The sequence below is a fragment of the Bubalus bubalis genome, chromosome 9 (assembly GCF_019923935.1).
Source record: "Bubalus bubalis isolate 160015118507 breed Murrah chromosome 9, NDDB_SH_1, whole genome shotgun sequence".
NCBI classification, from domain to species: domain Eukaryota; kingdom Metazoa; phylum Chordata; class Mammalia; order Artiodactyla; family Bovidae; genus Bubalus; species Bubalus bubalis.
Genome location: NC_059165.1, coordinates 2,633,846 through 2,655,592, shown reverse-complemented (window position 1 = coordinate 2,655,592; position 21,747 = coordinate 2,633,846). Strand labels below are relative to the sequence as shown.

The 21,747-nt window shown below is 41.5% G+C and overlaps 1 protein-coding gene across 15 annotated transcripts in view; it reads left to right on the top strand.

The window, feature by feature from the left end:
- FER (FER tyrosine kinase) overlaps positions 1-21,747 on the top strand; it is a 479,416-nt gene that overhangs the window by 181,273 nt on the left and 276,396 nt on the right. Inside the window, exon 1 of one of the 15 annotated variants that reach the window (XM_044947261.2) lies at positions 6,099-7,093. The exons of the other annotated variants lie outside the window; for them this stretch is intronic. Within the exon in view, the coding sequence (XP_044803196.1) occupies positions 6,956-7,093 (138 nt within the window). The 5' untranslated portion in view covers positions 6,099-6,955. Of the gene's footprint in view, positions 1-6,098; positions 7,094-21,747 lie in introns of those variants that run through there. 15 annotated transcript variants of the gene reach the window in all.

Sequence of the window (21,747 nt, the reverse complement as noted above, 5' to 3'; positions counted from 1 at the left end):
CTGCTCCCGTGTCCTTGCCTCCCACACTTCTGTTTCCCATGTTGTGGCTGAGTGCCCTCCTTGTGGTCTTGTGTCTCTCCTGCGTATATGCTCCAGGGGCACCCTAGTGTAATTAGAATTAGGCTTCTCAGCACAGCTTAAGCTGCACGAGCACGTCCCTGCCTACCTCTGCTGAGCAGAGCTGCCCACCCCTTCTCACCCCCTGCTGTCTGGCCTTCCCGATTTTATTTGTCCTTTGATCAGGTCACGCTGCTTTCCATCTGAGCGTCTTTCTGTTTCCTCCCTCGTTAGAGGAAGAACTCTTTTCATCATGTCAACTCAAATGTCATTCTGAGACACCGCTCTGACTACTCTAGATGTAATAGGCTCTTTGACTGCCTCGCTACACCTTGCCATGATTATTTATCTTGTCATGCTTTTCCATTTCTTACATGGCGCTTCTAGTATCTTTGCTGCTACTACTACTATTCTGTTGGCTAATGTTTACTGTATGGTAGGTTTTTTCTAGGGCTTTCCAGGTGACATTCTGTTGTGTCCAACTCTTTGGGACCCCATGGACTCTACAGTCCATGGGATTCTCCAGGCCAGAATGCTGGAATGGGTTGCCTTTCCTTTCTCCAGGGGATCTTTGCATCCCAGGGATCGAACCCAGGTCTCCTGCCTTGCAGGCGGATTCTTTACCATCTGAGCCACCAGGGAAGCCCCCAGATGGCACTAGTGGTAAAGAGACCGCCTGCCAGTGCCGGAGACATAAGAGAGTCAGGTTTGATTCCTGGGTCAGGAAGACCCCCTGGAGGAGGGCATGGTGATCCACTCCAGTATTCTTGCCTGGAGAATCCCACGGATAGAGGAGCCTGGTGGGCTGTAACGCAGAGTCAGGCATGACTGAAGTGACTTAGCATGCACGCACAGGTTTCTTCTATGCTTTTCTATGCATTAAATACTTTAAAATGTATATTTATATGTTAAATAGCTAATTCATTTAGCTATGGAATTTCATTATATATCGGTGTCTATTTTCTTCCCTATAGTCCCTGCTAGACCCCCAAACTGTAGCTCCACAAAGATAGGCACTTTCATTTTGTTTACTGTGAATTGTTACTGAATTTGTTACTGTGAATTCCATGGCCTTGAGCAGTACTTGGCAAATAGAGGAGACTTAGTAAATATTTTTTGAATATTGGGCAGGCTGTTAGAATTCATAATAATAAATAGAATCATCAAATATTTAAGTAAAAAAATATTCTAGGGGAAAGGGAATAGTTTCTAAGGAAGGAATCATGCCTAACTGATAATTCTTAGAGTTCTTTTTTATGAAAGTAATAGAGAACAGAAAATCATCTACTTAGGTTTTAGTTCTTTACTAAAGATTACTACATATTAAGTCACCACTGGGTAGGAAATATACTTTTAGCATTGGCCCAACAAAAGGTTTAAACTCAGAAATCAGAAGGTAGGAATAAATAGGTATTTCTTTAACTGGAAAATGTAAAAATCAAGGTGTTGTTCAGTTGTTCAGTCATGTCCAACTCTTTGTGACGCTATGGACTGCAGCACACCAGGCTTCCGTGTCCCTCGCTATCTCCCAGGGTTTGCTCAAATTCATGTCCATTTAGTTGGTGATGCTGTTTAACCATCTCATCCTCTGCCGCCCCCTTTTCCTCCTGCCCTCAGTCTTTCTCAGCGTCAGAGTCTTTTTCCAATGAGTCAGCTCTTTGCATCAGTTAGCCAGAAGCATCAGAGCTTCAGCTTTAGCATCAAGCCTTCCAGTGAATATTCAGGGTTGATTTCTGTTAAGATTAACTGGTTGGATCTCCTTGCAGTCCAAGGGACTGTCAAGAATCTTCTCCAGCACCACAGTTCAAAAGCATCAATTCTCCAGCTTCAACTGAAGAATTATGGTCTAACTCTCACATCCATACATGACCACTGGAAAAACTGTGGCTTTGACCATACAGACCTTTGTCCGCAAAGTGATATCTGTTTTTTTAAATATGCTGTCGAGGTTTGTCATAGATTTTCTTCCAAGGAGCAAGTGTCTTATAATTTCCTGGCTGAAGTCACCATCTGCAGTGATTTTGGAGCCCAGGGAAATAAAATCTATCATTGCTTCCAGGACTGGCTGTCATGATCTTAGTTTTTTGAATGTTGAGTTTTAAGCCAGCTTTCTCACTCTCATCTTTCACCCTCATCAGGAAGCTCTTTAGTTCCTTTTCACTTTCTGCCATTAGAATGGTATCAACGTACATAGCTATTAAGAATCCTACCTGTTACAGGTTGAATTGTTTCCTCAAAAAGATATGTTGAAATCCCAACACCCGGTTCTTGTGAATGTGGCTTTAATTGGAAATAGTGTCTGTTGCTGCTGCTGCTAAGTCGCTTCAGTCGTATCCGACTCTGTGCGACCCTATAGACAGCAGCCCGCCAGGCTCAGCCATCCCTGGGATTCTCCAGGCAAGAACACTGGAGTGGGTTGCCATTTCCTTCTCCAATGCATGAAAGTGAAAGGTGAAAGTGAAGTCGCTCAGTCGTGTCTGACTTAGCGACCCTATGGACTGCAGCCTACCAGGCTCCTCTGTCCATGGGATTTTCCAAGCAAGAGAACTGGAGTGGGGTGCCATTGCCTTCTCCGATAGTATCTGTAGATGTACTCAAGTTAAGATGAGGTTATTGGAGTAGGCTCTGATTCAGTATGACTGGCGCCCTTGAGAGCAGATAGACTGACATACAGGACATGTAGTCACGTGAAGATGGGGGCAGACGTAGGAGTTACGCTGCTACAAGCAGAGGATTGCAAGAGCAAGGAAGGCTACTTCCTTAGAGGTTTTGCAGAGCATGACCTTGTTAGAACCTTGATTTCAGACTTACAGCCTCTAGAATTGTGAGAAAATAGATTTCTTTTCCTTTAAGCCACCCAGTGTGTGGTATTTTGTTAACAGCAGACCTCGGACACTGATATAACATCCATTGTGTTTATTATCTTTAGAAGTGACCTGAAAGACTACCTAGTGACGTTTCTTGTTGTGGTTGTTTAGGCAGCTAAGTCGTGTCTGACTCTTTTGAGACCCCATGGACTGTAGCCCTCCAGGCTCCTCTGTCCATGGGATTTCCCAGGCAAGAGTACTGGAGTGGGTTGCCTTTTCCTTCTCCAGGGGATCTTCCTGACCCAGGGGTTGAACCCACATCTCCTGTGTCTCCTGCATTGATAGGCGGGATTCTTTACTGCTGAGCTACCCGGGATGCCCAGTGAAGTATCTAGATGACATAAAATTTTTCTAATTGTGAAGATGAAAAGTAATGGGTACAGATGATCACAGGAGAAATAACTGAATTAACTTTTTTTCTGTGCTAGACCAAGAGGCAAGAAATCTAGCTTCTCTAGACTTTATATTCCTTGACTGTGAACATTAATTTTGATTTATTTTATCTCCAAGATTGTTTTAAGATTTAAAGTTTTGTGATTTTATGAGCCTGTGAATTTATATGCCAAGCGTCTTGTAAATGCTCAGTGAATATTGAAACAATAAATAAAACCTACAGGAAATAAAGAAAGGTAGGAAAATACAAATAAATCTTTGTAGGTGTAAAACTACAAATTATATTTTTTAAATGGTCTAGGGAAAAGGTGAGGCAAAGGAAAGAAAATTGAGAATCAAAATTCATTGTTTCTTGAGTGTGTCAGCATATAGCAAAAAAAAAAATTAATAAATTGCTAATACACCCTTTGAGGCTCTGTTTTGGCAACAGAATACTTTCAGTGAGCTGGAGTAGAGATTTAACCTGAGAAGTGGAGTATAAGTTAATTCTATAGATTTTTGGAGTAGAGTTGTTTGGACTTGAATTCTGAGTTACCTGCATATTGGCTGTATGACTTAGGGCAAGCCATATAGGCTGTATGACTTCTATGCCTCAGTTTTCTCTTCTATAACCTAAGGTTTGTGATAGAACCTGTCTCATAACGTTATCGTGGGGTATTAAGTGAGCTTTCCGTTCAGTTCAGTCACTCAGTTGTGTCTGACTCTTTGCGACCCCATGAATTGCAGCACGCCAGGCCTCCCTGTCCATCACCAGCTCCCGGAGTCCATCCAAACTCATGTCCATCGACTCTGTGATGCCATCCAACCATCTCATCCTCTGTTGTCCCCTTCTCTTCCTGCCCTCAATGTTTCCCAGCATCAGGGTCTTTTCAAATGAGTCAGTTCTTCGTATCAGGTGGCCAAAGTATTGGAGTTTCAGCTTCAGCATCAGTCCTTCCAATGACCACCCAGGACCGATCTCCTTTAGGATGGACTGATTGGATATCTTTGCAGTCCAAGGGACTCTCAAGAGTCTTCTCCAACACCACAGTTCAAAGGTGTCAATTCTTCGGCACTCAGCTTTCTTTATAGTCTAACTCTCACATCCATACATGACTACTGGAAAAACCATACTAGGAAAAGGAGTACGTCAAGGCTGTATATTGTCACCCTGTTTATTTAACTTATATGCAGAGTACATCATGAGAAATGCTGGGCTGGAAGAAGCACAAGCTGGAATCAAGATTGCTGGGAGAAATATCAGTAACCTCAGATATGCAGATGACACCACCCTTATGGCAGAAAGTGAAGAGGAACTAAAAAGCCTCTTGATGAAAGTGAAAGAGGAGAGTGAAAAAGTTGGCTTAAAGCTCAACATTCAGAAAACGAAGATCACGGCATCCGGTCCCATCACTTCATGGGAAATAGATGGGGAAACAGTGGAAACAGTGTCAGACTTTTTTTGGGCTCCAAAATCACTGCAGATGGTGATTGCAGCCATGAAATTAAAAGACGCTTACTCCTTGGAAGAAAAGTTATGACCAACCTAGACAGCATATTCAACAGCAGAGACATTACTTTACCAACAAAGGTCCGTCTAGTCAAGGCTATGGTTTTTCCAGTGGTCATGTATGTATGTGAGAGTTGGACTGTGAAGAAAGCTGAACACCAAAGAATTGATGCTTTTGAACTGTGGTGCTGGAGAAGACTCTTGAGAATCCCTTGGACTGCAAGGAGATCCAACCAGTCCATTCTAAAGGAGATCAGTCCTGGGATTTCTTTGGAAGGAATGATGCTAAAGCTGAAACTCCAGTACTCTGGCCACCTCATGTGAAGAGTTGACTCATTGGAAAAGACTCTGATGCTGGGAGGGATTGGGGGCAGGAGGAGAAGGGGATGACAGAGAATGAGATGGCTGGATGGCATCACTGACTCGATGGACATGAGTTTGGGTGAACTCTGGGAGCTGGTAATACACAGGGAGGCCTGGCGTGCTGCGATTCATGGAGTCGCAAAGAGTCAGACATGACTGAGCGACTGAACTGAACTGAACTGACTAGACGGACCTTTGTTGGCAAAGCAATGTCTCTGCTTTTTAATATGCTGTCTAGGTTGGTCATAGCTTTTCTTCCAAGGAGCAAGCATCTTTTAAATTCCTGGCTGCAGTCACCATCTGCAGTGATTTTGGAGCCCAAGAAAATAAATTTGGTCACTTTTTCCACTGTTTCCCATCTATTTGCCATGAAGTGATGGGACCGGATGCCATGATCTTAGTTTTTTGAATATTGAGATTTAAGCCAGCATTTTCATTCTTCCTGTTTTACTCTCATCAAGATGCTCTTCAGTTCCTCTTTGCTTTCTGCCATAAGGGTGGTGTCATCTGTGTATCTGAGGTTATTGATATTTCTCCTGGCAATCTTGATTCCAGCTTGTGCTGAGATAATCTACCTAGAATGTTTTAAAGAAGGTCTGGCTGATAAAAGCCTCCCCATCCTATGTTGTCTATTATTATTATTCATTAATTCTAACATTTTATTAAGTTATTCTCAAAATATAAAATGAGTCTTTTCCCTAATGGACATGATATAAAAATGAATGATTGTTATAACAGCAAAATCAAAATGTGTATGTGTTTAGACTAGAGAAATAGAGGAAATTATACAGGAGATACCGCTTTTTTTTTTTTTTTTTTTTTTTTTTTAAGTTCATGGAATTGAAAAAGGAAGCAAAGGATTTAAAGAAAGAGACTTTATGTCAGAATTGTGAGCTAGGAAAGTTTTATTGAGTAAGACTTTTGTATAATTGGTTTCTCTTGCTTTTCTCCTGTTTTTTCTTATTTGTTTAAAAAAAAAGCGTCTTGGAGTTTGGCCCGTTTTAAAGAATGTTCTGCACAGTATCTGAATATGGTATCTGGCATCTAGTAGAAGCACCGTGCCTTCTTCTAAAGAAATGGATGAATAGAACAAGGGTTTATGTAGCAGTGAACAAGTTAGTATAAAACAGAGTAACAAAACAGGAGCCTTATTTTCAAATTAAACATTTGTGGTGTTAAGTAGCCCGAGCATGATACTGCTTCTCCAGGCCTTTCACCTCATTGTACATTGTTAAGCTCAACACATTTCTGTATGGACATGTTTAGTTTTTATTTAGACCTTAAAGATTATTTTTGTGTATAATTTAGATTCTTAATGTTTGAATCAGATGAATTATAAAGCATTGGAGAATTATCCCTTCTTGAAATCAATTAAAATATACTGGGTTGAGAAAGGCTTTTTAAGAAGGCTTTTTGCCAATATTTTTGTTTCAAGAAGTGCTTGAAAGTTTGGTCTGTTCTTGGAGATCTCAAGATCCAAGTTTCTAAAGCAGATGACTTCTACCGGTTGTATAGAGAGGAGACAAGGTGTTTGTATTTAAAAAGGTCAGTTGCAGCGTGGGTTTGTTTCTGAAATAGTGGGTCTTCACAGTCTGTGGGCCAGCACACCCGTTCCCTTCGTGGCGTGTGCGAGTCCCTCTCCTCCGGGAGCTGAGTGTCAGACGTCGTGCCGCAGGGGAGACAGTGCCGGCGGCAGAGCCCGTGTTCCTGCCCGGCTGCCGGCGCCGGGGAGGCCGAGGGAAGGTGCCTCCCGCGAGCCCTCGCCCGGCCCTCGGCGGAGGCCGCCATGGAGAGGAGCCGCCGGGGCTCGCAGGGTGAGGGCGCGCCGGAGGCTGGCGGTGACCCACAGCCCTCTGAGCCCTACGGGCCCGGGGACAGCTCCGAGGCGTCCTGCCCGTCCACCTCGGAGGTCAGGAGGGGGCAGGTAAGGCGGCCCGGGGCGTGCGCCCACCCCGGGGGCGCGGACGGAGACGCAGGCTCTGCCGCCGTCTGAGGAGAAGCACGTGAGGAGAATCACCGCGCGGAGGGCAGAGGCAGGCGCCTTGGGAAGGGGAGGGCCGCCCTGCCGCCGTCTGAGGAGAAGCAGCGCGCGGTGGGAGAGGCAGGCGCCCTGGGGAGGGGAGGGCCGCCCTGCCGCCGTCTGAGGAGAAGCACCGCGGTGGGAGAGGCAGGCGCCTTGGGAAGGGGAGGGCCGCCCTGCCGCCGTCTGAGGAGAAGCAGCGCGCGGTTTAACTTCTGTGGCGGGGTTACGGTTTCTTTATCTCCAGATTTCAGTTTCTTTATTGGCTGGTGAGCCTAGTTTGACCCTCTTAGTTTCAATTTCTGTCAGCAAAGGGAAATAATATTTTCTCGGATGGTATTAAGTAATCAGGAACGATGCCTGGTGAAGCTTTTCACTGTGCTGTGTAACTGCAGAGTTCAGTACTACTTTTATCATCAGTTCTTGTGTTTTAATTCGGTTATCGGGAACACACTAGTATTTTAGGATGTTAGTGCCTGTCATTTCTATGTAAGAATGGGGTCCCATCTTGAGTTTGTTAGTTAACGCGTAGGTTTACGTGCTCTTTTGCAGTTTAAATTGAATTGCCTGCCTCCCGCAAGTCGCTCAGTTAATGACCCTGTATTTTAGGCTGTCATTCTTCCAGATTCGCTACATTAAGAAAAGTAAATTCTGGCCTTCAGATAAGAATGGAAAATGTCCAAAAGCAACATTCAATGATTTTGTATGCTTCATATATTTTTTCTTTTATATTTGAAGAGAATTTAATAGACATAATTTCTGTTTTAATGTTACAAAATTCGTAGTTATGGTGTTCTAAATACTAGTGTCTTAGAGTCATTGGGTGAGTACCATTTATAAGAATCATTTCTTATATTTGTAAGTTTTATGTTACCTTGATTTAAGGAGTCATAAAAATGTCAGAGGATGTAGAATCTATTGGTGTCATCCTGTCTAATCTGTCATTTTATATATAACAATGTCTCTGAAGACCGAGATAATTAGTGCCTCATGTAGCTAGCTAGTGACTTGTACAACTGTAATTTTCCTGTAGCTTTAAAATAAAGTCTTGCTTCCTTTTCACTTTTCTCTTCCTGATATATTTTATGATCCTTATTTGATATTTTTCTGTACTTCTACTTTTTGTGTATCTCATTACTGTTTTTGCAAAACAGACTTATGCTCTGTATTTCTTGTTCTTGAAATTGTGCTTAATCCTCTTAATTTTATCTTTTGTGTCAACTCTGCTGCATGTTTTCAAAATAAAATGGAAAAGATTAAAAGTTATATTATTAGCTATTATATAAATTTCTACATTATTCTGCATTACTCCTACATTATCTTAAGGCACATAGAATAAGAGTTTTTGTCTTGATGGCTATCAGGCACCAACCTCAGGTAGATATTATGTATAGATATGCACACTATCTTCAAATAGATATTTATTGAACTCTCATACCTGTGAATGTCCATCTATAACTATGATTATTTGTTTTTGGTTATTAGCCAATGCTGGCCTAAATATAATGGGACTTTTTAGCTTATGATAAATCTGTAAATATACTTTTAAGCGCTTAAACATTTATTGTCAGTCTTGTTTAGTCGGATGTTACTACATCCACTCAGAAACACACATATTCAGATTCATTTATATTAGCTTATGTGATGATCCATACCTGAATTGATCAAAGGAGGGTTCTGTATTCTTATGAAGTCACTGTGTGCTGTGCTGTGCTTAGTCGCTTGGTCGTGTCTGACTCTTTTTGACCCCATGGACTGTAGCCCACCAGGCTCCTCTGTCCATGGGATTCTCCGGGTAAGAATACTGGAGTGGGTTGCCATGCCCTCCTCCAGGGGATCTTCCCTACCCAGGGATAGAACCCAGGTCTCCCACGTTGCAGGTGGATTCTTCACCGTCTGAACCACCAGGAAGGGCCAAGTAAACTGGAGTGGGTAGCCTGTTATTCAGGGGATCTTTCCGACCCAGGAATCGAACCAGGGTCTCTTGCATTGCAGGTAGATCTTTACCAGCTGAGCTACCAGGAGGCCCATGGAGTCACTGTTTATCCTCATTTCATAGGGATGTTCTGACCTCTTTCATTTTTACTCTCTGTTATTATTTTATGATGTTTTCAGTGAATCCTTATCACCATAAGATGTATACTGAGTAATGAGGGCTAATTTTAGGCAGGGGCCATTCTTTTTACTGGAAGCTCGGGCTCTGGTGACAGATGCAAGCCTGCTTCGTCTTCTTTTGCTGAGCTTTGCGGCCATGCTGCTTTCTCTAGCTGTCTTCTTCCTCTGTCAGTTAGTGTGTGATATTCACTCTGTGTTATATATGGCACGTTCATTCTTTACCTTAGTTTCACTTCCCCAAAGCATCCTCAGATAGCTCTGCACTTTCTGACACTTCTTTACTGTGCCCCTGGAATTTCATTCTGCTAAGTGTGCTTCCTTCTCAAGAGATTCATCCTCTCATATCAGTATAACTCAGTGTTAAGAAATGTTCACAAGTACTACCTTTTTTATTCTTTCACTTTATGTGAAAGCCTCTGTGCTGTCAAGGCTTTTGGGGTTTGGTTGTACTATATATTTACTTCTTCTCTGAAGTAATTTTTTCATTTTTTCATGAGTTCTTTTATGTTTCTGGTTATTCCTATTCATTTATCAAAGAATAAGTGTTCTGTGGTTCATTGTCTCTTTTTCTACCTCTAGCCATTTGGGATGACTTTAGCATTCATGTGCAAGTTCCATCCAAAATTGTAGTTTCTATGTTCATCAATCTAAAAATAGTACTGATTGAGGTCTGATAGCTGGTAAGCAAGTTTAGGTCAAGAGTCTTTTTCTTAAAGATGGACGAGGACTCCTTGACCCTTGTTCCTCTCGAGTTTCTGGCATCAACTCTGGGCTGCTTACTTTATAGACTTCTTATTTTATAAGAAACACAAAACCTGATTTGGTTAGGTTTAGATGTGTTTTTGAATGGAGTTCCGAGTGGAAGATTAAGTAAAGTTTTAGTGAAAATAGAAAATGTAGCACAGCACAAAGCTGCTATTTTTATTGTTATTATTTGTTTATATATTTGTATGTTTGAGAAGGTGCTAGCTTCCACAGGAGCTTTTGTGGCACTGAGATTATTAAAGTAGAAGAATTTCAATGCATCAATAGGTGTTATTGATTCTAATATTAAAGAATCTGGCTATCACATTTTGTTTTCATAAATACCTCTATTTTGAAAGCATGGTAATCTACCTCGCCCCCACCTCCCTAGTTTTTGGTTGAATTATTAGGGAGACTTAATTGCCTCTGTAGCTTTACAGCATATTACATGCTGTTTTAAAGTTATATACATATTTCAGTGTTTGGTGATATGATAATATGAATGAAAGTAGTTAATTTGGTGAGTTCTTGAGATTTATTGTAGGACTTAATCTTTTTCATGAGGACAAAAGCAAAGATTTAAAGAATTTATGGGCTTTTACATATATTAAGGGAAAACAGGGTCATTGTACATATTTCAGATTGTCGCTAATTTTATAGTTTTAGGTTATTGCTTTATATTCTCAATTTCTAATTAATTTCTGAATAAGATTTATTCCAGGTATGAATGATGTGATTTTTATGGCATCTGCCTTGAAAGTATACATCTATTAAGACTAGTTTTGCTTGTTTCTTAAGAGGATGAGAGAGGGTGGCAGTGGTAGCAGTTATGGTCAAAACTGTAAAATAAGCCAAAAGGAAGAATGATAGACGAATACTCTAGACTCTGTAGCCAGTCATTCAGCCAGATAATCCCTAGAATCTTTACAGTTTACTCTTTACAATGCTTTTCTATGTACTAAAAACATTATTTATATAAAACTTTATTCTGATTAAGAAGCATACCTATAGATATCTGAGAACATTGGATATATGTTGAAAATTCATCCCAAAGTACTCTAGGACCCTGGAGGTTACAGATGAAAGAGAAATGGCATGAGATGTTTTTTAGCTTCTTTTACTCAATCACTGCAGGTAAAGTATTTCTACATTTCTAATTTTATAAAGGTATATATCCTTCAGTAATTAGTAAAGTCCACATCTGTTGTTTTGTTTGTGGTAGCAAGAAAGCATTGGCTACCTTAAAGCCTCTTCCTCTCCCTGTACTCCCCTCGCCCAAATCTTGAATTAAGAAAGCACACAAAAGTAGATTGCTGTGTTCTAGGATATGTTGCACTGATCAATCTAAGTGCTGATGGGACCAAGAGAACATATTTCATCAAATAAAGCTAAAGTCTTATAAGTCAATTCTTGTCATAACCAGAAGTTTCTAGGTAGAATCTAGATATCATTTGAACTACTATTTACTGGAATTCCAGAAATCCTTGGTTACGTGGTTTATCTATTGCATTATTCACCAATGGAACGTTAGCTTTTGTATTTTATTTATATTAACAGAAATAAGATACGCAGGCATCTTATGGAATTGAGCTTGTAAAGATTATAGCTGGTTTTTTTTTTTTTTTTTTTAAACTAAAGGGAAGGTCACTAAGAATGGCTGGCCAGAGAGAAATGAAGACTCATGACTTGCTTATTACAGGCTCTCTATCAATGGGGGGAACAGCAATAGAGTAAAGAACAGCAGTAGAAAGTGGTAGGAAAACTACTACTTATTTTAAAACTATGATTTGCTACTTAATCACAAATCTCTGCTATTATTCGTCTTTGAAATAAACATAGAAGGCTTATTATAAACATAAAAATTTTGAGCTCCACACTTAGTTGACTGTTCATATAAACATTAACATCTAACAGATTTTAAATAGATGTTAATGTTTATATTTTATCAATTATTATAGACTTTTCTGTCTAAGGCAGAGAAGCAAGTATGATTTTTAGGGGGTGCTCAGTGGGCAGGATGGAGAAGGCAGTGGCAACCCACTCCAGCACTCTTGCCTGGAGAATTCTAGGGACGGGGGAGCCTGGTGGGCTGCTGTCTATGGGGTTGCACAGAGTTGGACATGACTTAGCAGTAGTAGCAGTAGCAGCAGTGGGCAGGAAGATGACTGACCGGCTCTGTGGAATGAGTGACAGGGAGAGATAAAGGTGGGGTGGAGGATGGCCACCGACAGGTGACGGGGGTCGTACTGGCTCCATCCACCTAGTGCCCCAAGCAGGGGGACCACCAGGCTGTGGGAGGACTGAGTTCAGTGTGGGATATTGACAGCCTGAGGTGTCCTGAACTTTTTGTCGAGATGAGTAGCCACAGTTTGGGATGTCCTTCTGAAGCTGGAGATGAAGACTTGGAAGTGGCCAGTGTAATTAAAGAGGAAGAGAAAAAAAGAAGAAAGTAGGGTAATTTGAAAGATAGAAGAACAAAGGAGTAGACAGTTCAGTGGAGAGACAGACAAGGCTGAAAAGCTTTCTGTGGCTTTGGCAGCTTTAGAGGTTCTCAGTGAGCTCAGAGGGAATGTACGTGCTGTGGAGTACGCAGGGAGAAGGTCGGGTTGCAGTAACACAGGAGTGAATGGGTGAAGAAGTGGGGTTTCAGCTGAGCAAATGGTTTCAGAATATTGAAGGATAAGATGTATTCCAGATTGGGTTCAGACTGAGGGACTTTAGACACTTACTTGGGCTTCCCTGGTTGCTCAGACAGTAAAGAATCCACCTGCAGTGCTGGAGACCTGGGTTTGATCCCTGGGTTGGGAAGATTCCCCTGGAGAGGCAAATGGCAACCCATTCCAGTGTTCTTGTCTGGAGAATCCTATGGACAAAGCAGTCTGGCAGGCCACAGTCCATGGGGTTGCAGAGAGTTGGACATGACTGAGCGACTTCCACTTTACCTCCCTGAGTCTGAGTTTCCTAAAAGAGGTTGGCGATTTGAATCTGGAACACAGGAGACAGTTTTGCCTTGATTACAACAGAACCAGTGAACCTTCCACAGGAGCAGGAGTTGGTTTGTTTTTTTTTTTCCCCTCACCTCACTGATGGCTCCCTAGAGCTCGCATTACTATCTGGAACGTTGTAGTTGGTCAACAAACATTATCTAAAAAAGGAGAGAAATCACACAGGAAGATGGTAGAGTTTGAGGAAAAGGCTCAGACCAGAAGCTTGGGGAACCTGAGGAGGATGGGGAAAATAAGGCTCACATGGAGACAGGAATGACGAGAGGAAACAAGAGTCACCCAAAGAAGCATTTCAGGAAAGGAGCCACCAGTGAGATGCAGAGGCTGAGAGATCTTACCTTCCTTTTCTGTGCTATGTTGCCAACCACCACTTTTTTACTGGCTTCAAAAAAGCCCTGGATTTAGCTCCTGTAGGTCAGAAGTCCAGGCCTGGCCCGACTCCTTGCTCAGGATCCCATTAAAGTCAGGTTGTTTGCTGGCTATCTTCTCACGTGAAGCTTGCGGGTCTGCCTCAAGCTCCTGAAGTTGTGGCAAAAGTCAGTTCCTTGCATTTGAGGATTGAGGCCCTCATTTGCATGCTGGCTTTCACCTGGAGGTCACCAGAATACTTTGCTGTATAATCCCCTCTGGCAGTGGAGGACGTTCTTCACACTGAATCTCTGCTAAGCTTTAAATCTCTGCCTTCAGGGAGACGCCAGTCTCTTTCAAGGGCTTACCTGATTGGGTCAGGCACATTCAGAATATTCTCCCTTTTTAAAAATCAACTGTGTCACATGCACATAACCTAATCGTGGAAGAAACTCCACCACGTTCACTGTCCCAGTGATCATGCGGGATGAACACACCAAGGGGTGGGAACTGTAGAGACCGTTTGAGAAATCTGCCTTCCCCAGGGCTCAAGTAAAATGAAAGCTGAAGAGAGAACAGGAGATATGGCAATATCTTTTTCCAGGATGGTAGTGAAAACCTGGAAAGACTATCCTAATTTAAGGCATGCAAGTAAGGCATCCAGGTGGTGGCACTAGTGGTAAAGAACCTGCTAGTCAATGCCGGAGACATAGAGACGCGGGTTTCATCCCTTGGTCAGGAAGATCCCGTGGAGGAGAAAATGGCAGCCCACTCCAGCCTTCTTGCCTGGAGAATCCCATGGACAGAGGAGCCTGGCGGGCTGCAGTCCGTAGGGTCACAGAATCAGACATGACTGAAGCGACTTAACAGACATAGTTTCACGCTTAAAAGCAAGTAGGAAAACATCCAGTTTCTCCGTGGATCATTGTCTCTGTGACTTTTACTCTGAAATAAGAAGTAGGAGAAAAAATATTCTATTTGGATTTCACAGATGAATGTAAGTTCACATAATAAAGATCAAATGTTCTTTCTACTCTTGTTTAGAAGCAGTTGTAAAGAAGTTATTTTCATGATTTTGCAAAGTATTGTAGATTAGAAAGAGCAAATGGTAAATATACCAAGTGCAGGCGTGGAGTGGCAAGGGACTGGGGGAGGAACAGAATCGGGCATTGTCAGTGGCAAGAAGTGATGACCCATATTTTAACATAACTGGAGGAATCTGGAGGGCGGGGAAAGGCCTGAAATTCAGATGGAAGAAAGTATGAAACAGTTATCTTGTAGTTTTGACTTAGCAAAGTAAGATTATGTTCATTTTGAACCATGTATTATTGATAGGAACACAGAAATATAAATTTGTTTTGTGAAGATAGTCTTTTTTTCAAAATATGGTCTAATGAGGCATCTCATTAGTGCCATTTAGTTCTAAAGTAAGTTATTCTTTTAAAAATTCTTAATTTCTACTGAAGTTTAAAGATACCGTAATTCACTGTTTGATTTTATTTTGTACCTTTTAAGACTTAAGACAATTTGTGGGTGATCTTTTGAAACTTTGTATGATTCTTAGAGCCCTGAAGCTGGTTTTTTTAAAAATTCTAGGCATTAATCTTTTGGTTCTGTAGATTATCTTGTTCCTACCCAATCATTGTAGGGAAGGGATCAAGTGATATGATTGTGATTACAAGATTGAATGTAAGAATTAGTACTCTGGATGAGAACTTACTATTGCCCTTGCAAAAGTTACCTAACCACTGCAAACTTCAGCTTTTTAATATATGAGGTGAGGCTAAGAGGGCCTGCTACGTAGTGTTAGAGATGACTAGATGTGCAGAAGACTGCGTGGACAGGCTGCATGGTGCTTGGCACATAGTTCGTGCTCAGCAAACGTCAGCTACTGCCAGAGCCGTTTTCAGAGCATGTCCGTATTTTCTCCACAGTGACCTCAAGCAGTGTATTATGGCTGTCCTCTTTAACAGAGCCCCTAAAATTTTAGTAGTAGTGATGTTATTCTCAGTTTTATTTAAGTATTTGACATTACTTAAAATCATTTGGCTTCTCACTGAACTACTTTGAAATGTAACAGAATTTATAGGCACTGAATGAAGCATTTCTGACATGCGGATCCAGCCTTTCCTGTATCTGTATTCAAAGCGCTCTCCCCATCTTAGTTTTTATCTTTAGTAGAAAAAATAGATAATTTTATCTGTCTGATGTTTTGTAGTTTTCGGTCACATCTAACATTTTGCCATTCCAGTCCCCAGTGCCTCTGTGTGTGTGTGTGTGTGCATGAGTGTATGTTCTTATTAGCAGCATTCTTTAGTCTTATAATTATTTTAAATTTTTACTGGTCTTTTTGTGTTTTTATTACATTCTTGAGATATGGTATTCAAAATAGTGCATCTTTTGGGGGTGTAAATGAGCAACAGTTTTTACACTAAATGTTCTAAATTTGAATGCAGTCATTGTTTCTATGTAACATTTCTACTTTAATGTCATTAGAGCATTTTCTCCTCACCTCACACTAAATTTCTGAATGAGTGACCAATGCCCAGCGTTGGTTGACTTTGCGAATGTAATCTAAGCCAGGCGTTACAGTAGAAGAGGGAGTTGGCTTTGTCATCATACATGTGTCATGAGTTGAGTCATCTCACTGCTGATCTCCATTTTTCTCAACTACGTGAAGTGAAAAGTTTGAAGTAGAAAAATAGCTAGCTTGGAGAAGTCTGTCTAATACCATTTCTATATAAACCATGAAAAAGATCTGATAGAATAAAGACTATGGCCCAGTAATTTTATACTTATTTCCAGTGTTAATCTTTTTACTACATGCCCTATATGCATAAACTTATATCAACTTATGTTTTTGATTAGTGGTTGATTGCCTTTGAAATTCCTCTTTTCTTTGCTGGCGCCTTATAATTGGAAACAATACTGGATCCAAAAATGTGAAAACCATGTGTGCTAATTAGTGTGAAATAGATGCTAGCAAAGCAAATAAAAAGTTAGCTACTGTTCCAGCTGCTGCACTGTAAATGAATAAAAAGGTCCTGTGACCTTGCTGCTGCTGAGCTGTGCATATTGCTGTATAGTTTCTGGAGTAATCAGGGTTCCTGTTGGGAAAAACTGTCTTTGAGACTGCAGCTATACTTCTGATAGTGCATTTGAGGGCACAGTGTTGTTTTGGCCTGAGATAAGTGTCTAAAACCTGGAGTGGAAAGAGTGAACAATAAAAATGCATGTATGCACATTTTAATCTCACTGTATAGAATTTATGAGAATAATGCAATTTTTGGACCAGTTTTCCTGATTAATAGAATTCACGTAAGCTTGGGTTTTTTTTGTTTTGTTTTTGATGCTTAGGGCAGCTGATGATCACGTTACGAGGTAAATATTCAGCGACTCTTTGTCAGCTGTGCATCAGTTTCCTAGGACTGCTATCACAAATGACCACAAACCTGGTGGCTTAAAAACAACATAGATTTATTCTCTCGTAGTTCTAGAGGCCAGAAGTTAAAAATCAAGGTGCCCCCAGAGTTGGTTCCTTCTGAGTGAGAATGCCTCCCTCCAAGCTTCTGGCGGGTAGCTGCTGGCAAACCCCGGCATTTCTTGACCTGTGGGCACGTCATGCCAGCCTATGTCCCCTTTCTTCACACCACCTTTTCTTCTGTGTGTTTTCTTCTCCTGTTTGTCTTCTTGTATGGAAGCTTATCTTTGGATTCGAGACCCGCACGGACAATCCAGGTCGATTTCATTTTGAGATCCTTGATTATAAACTCCTTAATTATAAACTCCTTTTCCAAGAAGGGTCCCATTTATAGGTTTTGGGTGGATATATCTTTGGCGGGGGCTCACATCCAGCCCATTATACCTGTGTATGTTTTCTCTTTAATTGTCAAATTTTTCAAAAGTTGAAGCTTTGGTTGTGAGCAAGACCTTTAACTTTGAGAGAAGCTGGTTCTTTTGACCTTTTATTCAAATATTTTTTGAGTACCTATTCTGTGAGCCCCAGAAATATTAAATAAATTACCCAAGGTCATGTGGTCTAGTAGCTGAAATGTTAATCCTGCTTTGATACTGATTTTTTGCTCTTAATCACTGTGCTGTTGTGTCTGTCTGGAGTAGTCTTTGCCAGCCTCTGACCTCATGCTTACCAAGAACTCTTTTCCAAATCCCTCAGAAAGGAATGTTGTCTAAATTTTGGTCAATAAATGTCTACTAAATTGCTACAAAGATAAAATAAACAGAGGATTTTCTGGCCTGAAAATACAGATGAAGACAATTGATTCTAGTTCTGGTTTTGACTTTAACTCAGACTTGAACCAGAAACATCCTTGAGCTTCTGGTGAAACAAAATTACTTTTATGGTATCTCCCAGTTGGGAAATGTTATGGCTGTTTTTTAAAAGATTTTTCTCTAATTATGCCTGTAGACATTCGGAAGTAGAATGCCTTTGCATATCAGAATGTGTATTATTATGAGATAGAACTTTTACCGTGTTTTGATTATGACAGCAACAGCAAATTTATTTGACTCATTATTGGATGCTAGGATCTTTGCTTAGTCCCTTCTGTGCCACATTTCATCCGTATAGTAGCCCTGTTCAGTTCAGTTCAGTCCAGTCGCTCAGTCGTGTCTGACTCTTTGTGACCCCATGAATCGCAGCACACTAGGCCTCCCTGTCCAATACCAACTCTCCAAGTTCACTCAAACTCATGTCCATCGATTCGGTGATGCCATCCAACCATCTCATCCTCTGTTGTCCCCTTCTTCTCCAGCCCCCATCCCTCCCAGCTTCAGAGTCTTTTCCAAAGAGTCAACTCTTCACATGAGGTGGCCAAAGTACTGGAGTTTCAGCTTTAGCATCAGTCCTTCCAATGAACACCCAGGACTGATTTCCTTTAGGATGGACTGGTTGGATCTCCTTGCAGTCCAAGGGACTCTCAAGAGTCTTCTCCAACACCACAGTTCAAAAGCATCAATTCTTTGGCGCTCAGCCTTCTTCACAGTCCAACTCTCACATCCATACATGACCATTGGAAAAACCATAGCCTTGACTAGATGGACGTTTGTTGGCAAAGTAATGTCTCTGCTTTTGAATATGCTATCTAGATTGGTCATAACTTTCCTTCCGAGGAGTAAGCATCTTTTATTTCATGGCTGCAGTCACCATCTGCAGTGACTTTGGAGGCCCCAAAATAAAGTCCAACACTGTTTCCACTGTTTCCTCATCTATTTGCCATGAAGTGATGGGACCAGATGCCATGATCTTCGTTTTCTGAATGTTAAGCTTTAAGCCAGCTTTGTCACTCTCCTCTCTCACTTTAATCAAGAGGCTCTTTAGTTCCTCTTCACTTTCTGCCATAAGGGTGGTGTCATCTGCATATCTGAGGTTATTGATATTTCTCCCAGCAATCTTGATTCCAGCTTGTGCTTCTTCCAGCCCAGCATTCCTCCTGATGTACTCTGTGTATAAGTTAAACAAGCAGGTTGATAATATACAGCCCTGACGTACTCCTTTTCCTATTTGGAGCCAGTCTGTTGTTCCATGTCCAGTTCTAACTGTTGCTTCCTGACCTGCATACAGATTTCTCAAGAGGCAGGTCAGGTGGTCTGGTATTCCCATCTCTTTCATAATTTTCCACAGTTTATTGTGATCCACATGGTCAAAGGCTTTGGCATAGTCAATAAAGCAGAAATAGATGTTTTTCTGGAACTCTCTTGCTTTTTCCATGATCCAGTGGATGTTGGCAATTTAATCTCTGGTTCCTCTGCCTTTTCTAAAACCAGCTTGAACATCAGGAAGTTCACGGTTCATGTATTGCTGAAGCCTGGCTTGGAGAATTTTGAGCATTATTTTACTAGCATGTGAGATGAGTGCAATTGTGCGGTAGTTTGAACATTCTTTGGCATTGCCTTTCTTTGGGATTGTAATGAAAAGTGACCTGTTCCAGTCCTGTGGCCACTGCTGAGTTTTCAAATTTGCTGGCATATTGAGTGCAGCACGTTCACAGCATCATCTGTGTTCGTTTCCAAGGCAAACCATTCAATATCACAGTAATCCAAGCCTATGCCCCAATCAGTAATACTGAAGAAGCTGAACCATTCTATGAAGACCTACAAGACCTTTTAGAACTAATACCAAAAAAGATGTCCTTTTCAGTATAGGGGACTGGAATGCAAAAGTAGGAAGTCAAGAAACACCTGGAGTAACAGGCAAATTTGGCCTTGGAATACGGAATGAAGCAGGGCAAAGGCTAATAGAGTGTTGCCAAGAGAACACACTGGTCATAGCAAACACCCTCTTCCAACAACACAAGAGAACACTCTACACATGGACATCACCAGATGGTCAACACCAAAATCAGAATGATTATATTCTTTGCAGCCAAAGATGGAGAAGCTCTATATAGTCAGCAAAAACAGGGCTGGGAGCTCACTGTGGCTCAGATCATGAACTCCTTAATGCCAAATTCAGACTTAAAGAAAATAGGGAAAACCACTACACCATTCAGGTATGACCTAAATCAAATCCCTTATGATTATACAGTGGAAGTGAGAAATAGATTTAAGGGCCTAGACCTGATAGATACAGTGCCTGATGAACTATGGATGGAGGTTCGTGACATTGTACAGGAGACAGGGATCAAGACCATCCCCATAGAAAAGAAATGCAAAAAAGCAAAATGGCTGTCTGAGGAGGCCTTACAAATAGCTGTGAAAAAAGAGAAGCGAAAAGCAAAGGAGAAAAGGAAAGATATAGGCATCTGAATGCAGAGTTCCAAAGAATAGCAAGAAGAGGTAAGAAAGCCTTCCTCAGTGATCAATGTAAAGAAATAGAGAAAAACAACAGAATGGGAAAGACTAGAGATCTCTTCAAGAAAATTAGAGATACCAAGGGAACACTGCATGCAAAGATTGGCTCGATAAAAGACAGAAATGGTATGGACCTAACAGAAGCAGAAGATGTTAAGAATAGGTGGCAAGAATACACAGGAGAACTGTACAAAAGAGAGCTTCACGACACAGATAATCACGATGGTGTGATCACTCACCTAGGGCCACACATCCTGGAATGTGAAGTCAAGTGGGCCTTAGAACACATCACTACGAACAAAGCTAGTGGAGGTGATGGAATTCCAGTTGAGCTATTCCAAATCCTGAAAGATGATGCTGTGAAAGTAATGCTGTTACATGAACTATTATTATTCCTATTCAGATCAGATCAGATCAGTCGCTCAGTTGTGTCCGACACTTTGGGACCCCATGAATCACAGCACGTCAGGCCCCACTGTCCACCACCAACTCCCGGAGTTCACTGAGACTCACGTCCATCGAGTCAATGATGCCATCCAGCCATCTCGTCCTCTGTCGTCCCCTTCTCCTCCTGCCCCCAATCCCTCCCAGCATCAGGGTCTTTTCTAAGGGATCAACTCTTCGCATGAGATGGCCAAAGTAATGGAGTTTCAGCTTTAGCATCAGTCCTTCCAAAGAAATCCCAGGGCTGATCTCCTTCAGAATGGACTGGTTGGATCTCCTTGCAGTCCAAGGGACTCTCAAGAGTCTTCTCCAACATCACAGTTCAAAAGCATCAATTCTTAGGCGCTCAGCCTTCTTCACAGTCCAACTCTCACATCCATACATGACCACAGGAAACACCATAGCCTTGACTAGACGGACCTTTGTTGGCAAAGTAACATCTCTGCTTTTGAATATGCTATCTAGGTTGGTCATAACTTTCCTTCCAAGGAGTAAACGTCTTTTAATTTCATGGCTGAAATCACTATCTGCAGTGATTTTGGAGCCTCAAAAAGTAAAGTCTGACACTGTTGCCACTGTTTCCCCATCTATTTCCCATGAAGTGATGGGACCGGATGCCATGATCTTCGTTTTCTGAATGTTGAACTTTAAGCCAACTTTTTCACACTCCTCTTTCACTTTCATCAAGAGGCTTTTTAGTTCCTCTTCACTTTCTGCCATAAGGGTGGTGTCATCTGCATATCTGAGGTTATTGATATTTCTCCCAGCAATCTTAATTCCAGCTTGTGTTTCTTCCAGTCCAGTGTTTCTCATGATATACTCTGCATATAAGTTAAATAAACAGGGTGACAATATACAGCCTTGACTTACTCCTTTTCCTATTTGGAACCAGTCTGTTGTTCCATGTCCAGTTCTAACTGTTGCTTCCTGACCTGCATACAGAATTCTCAACAGGCAAATCAGGTGGTCTGGTATTCCCATCTCTTTCAGAATTTTCCACAGTTGATTGTGATCCACACAGTCAAAGGCTTTGGCATAGTCAATAAAGCAGAAATAGATGTTTTTCTGGCACTCTCTTGCTTTTTCCATGAT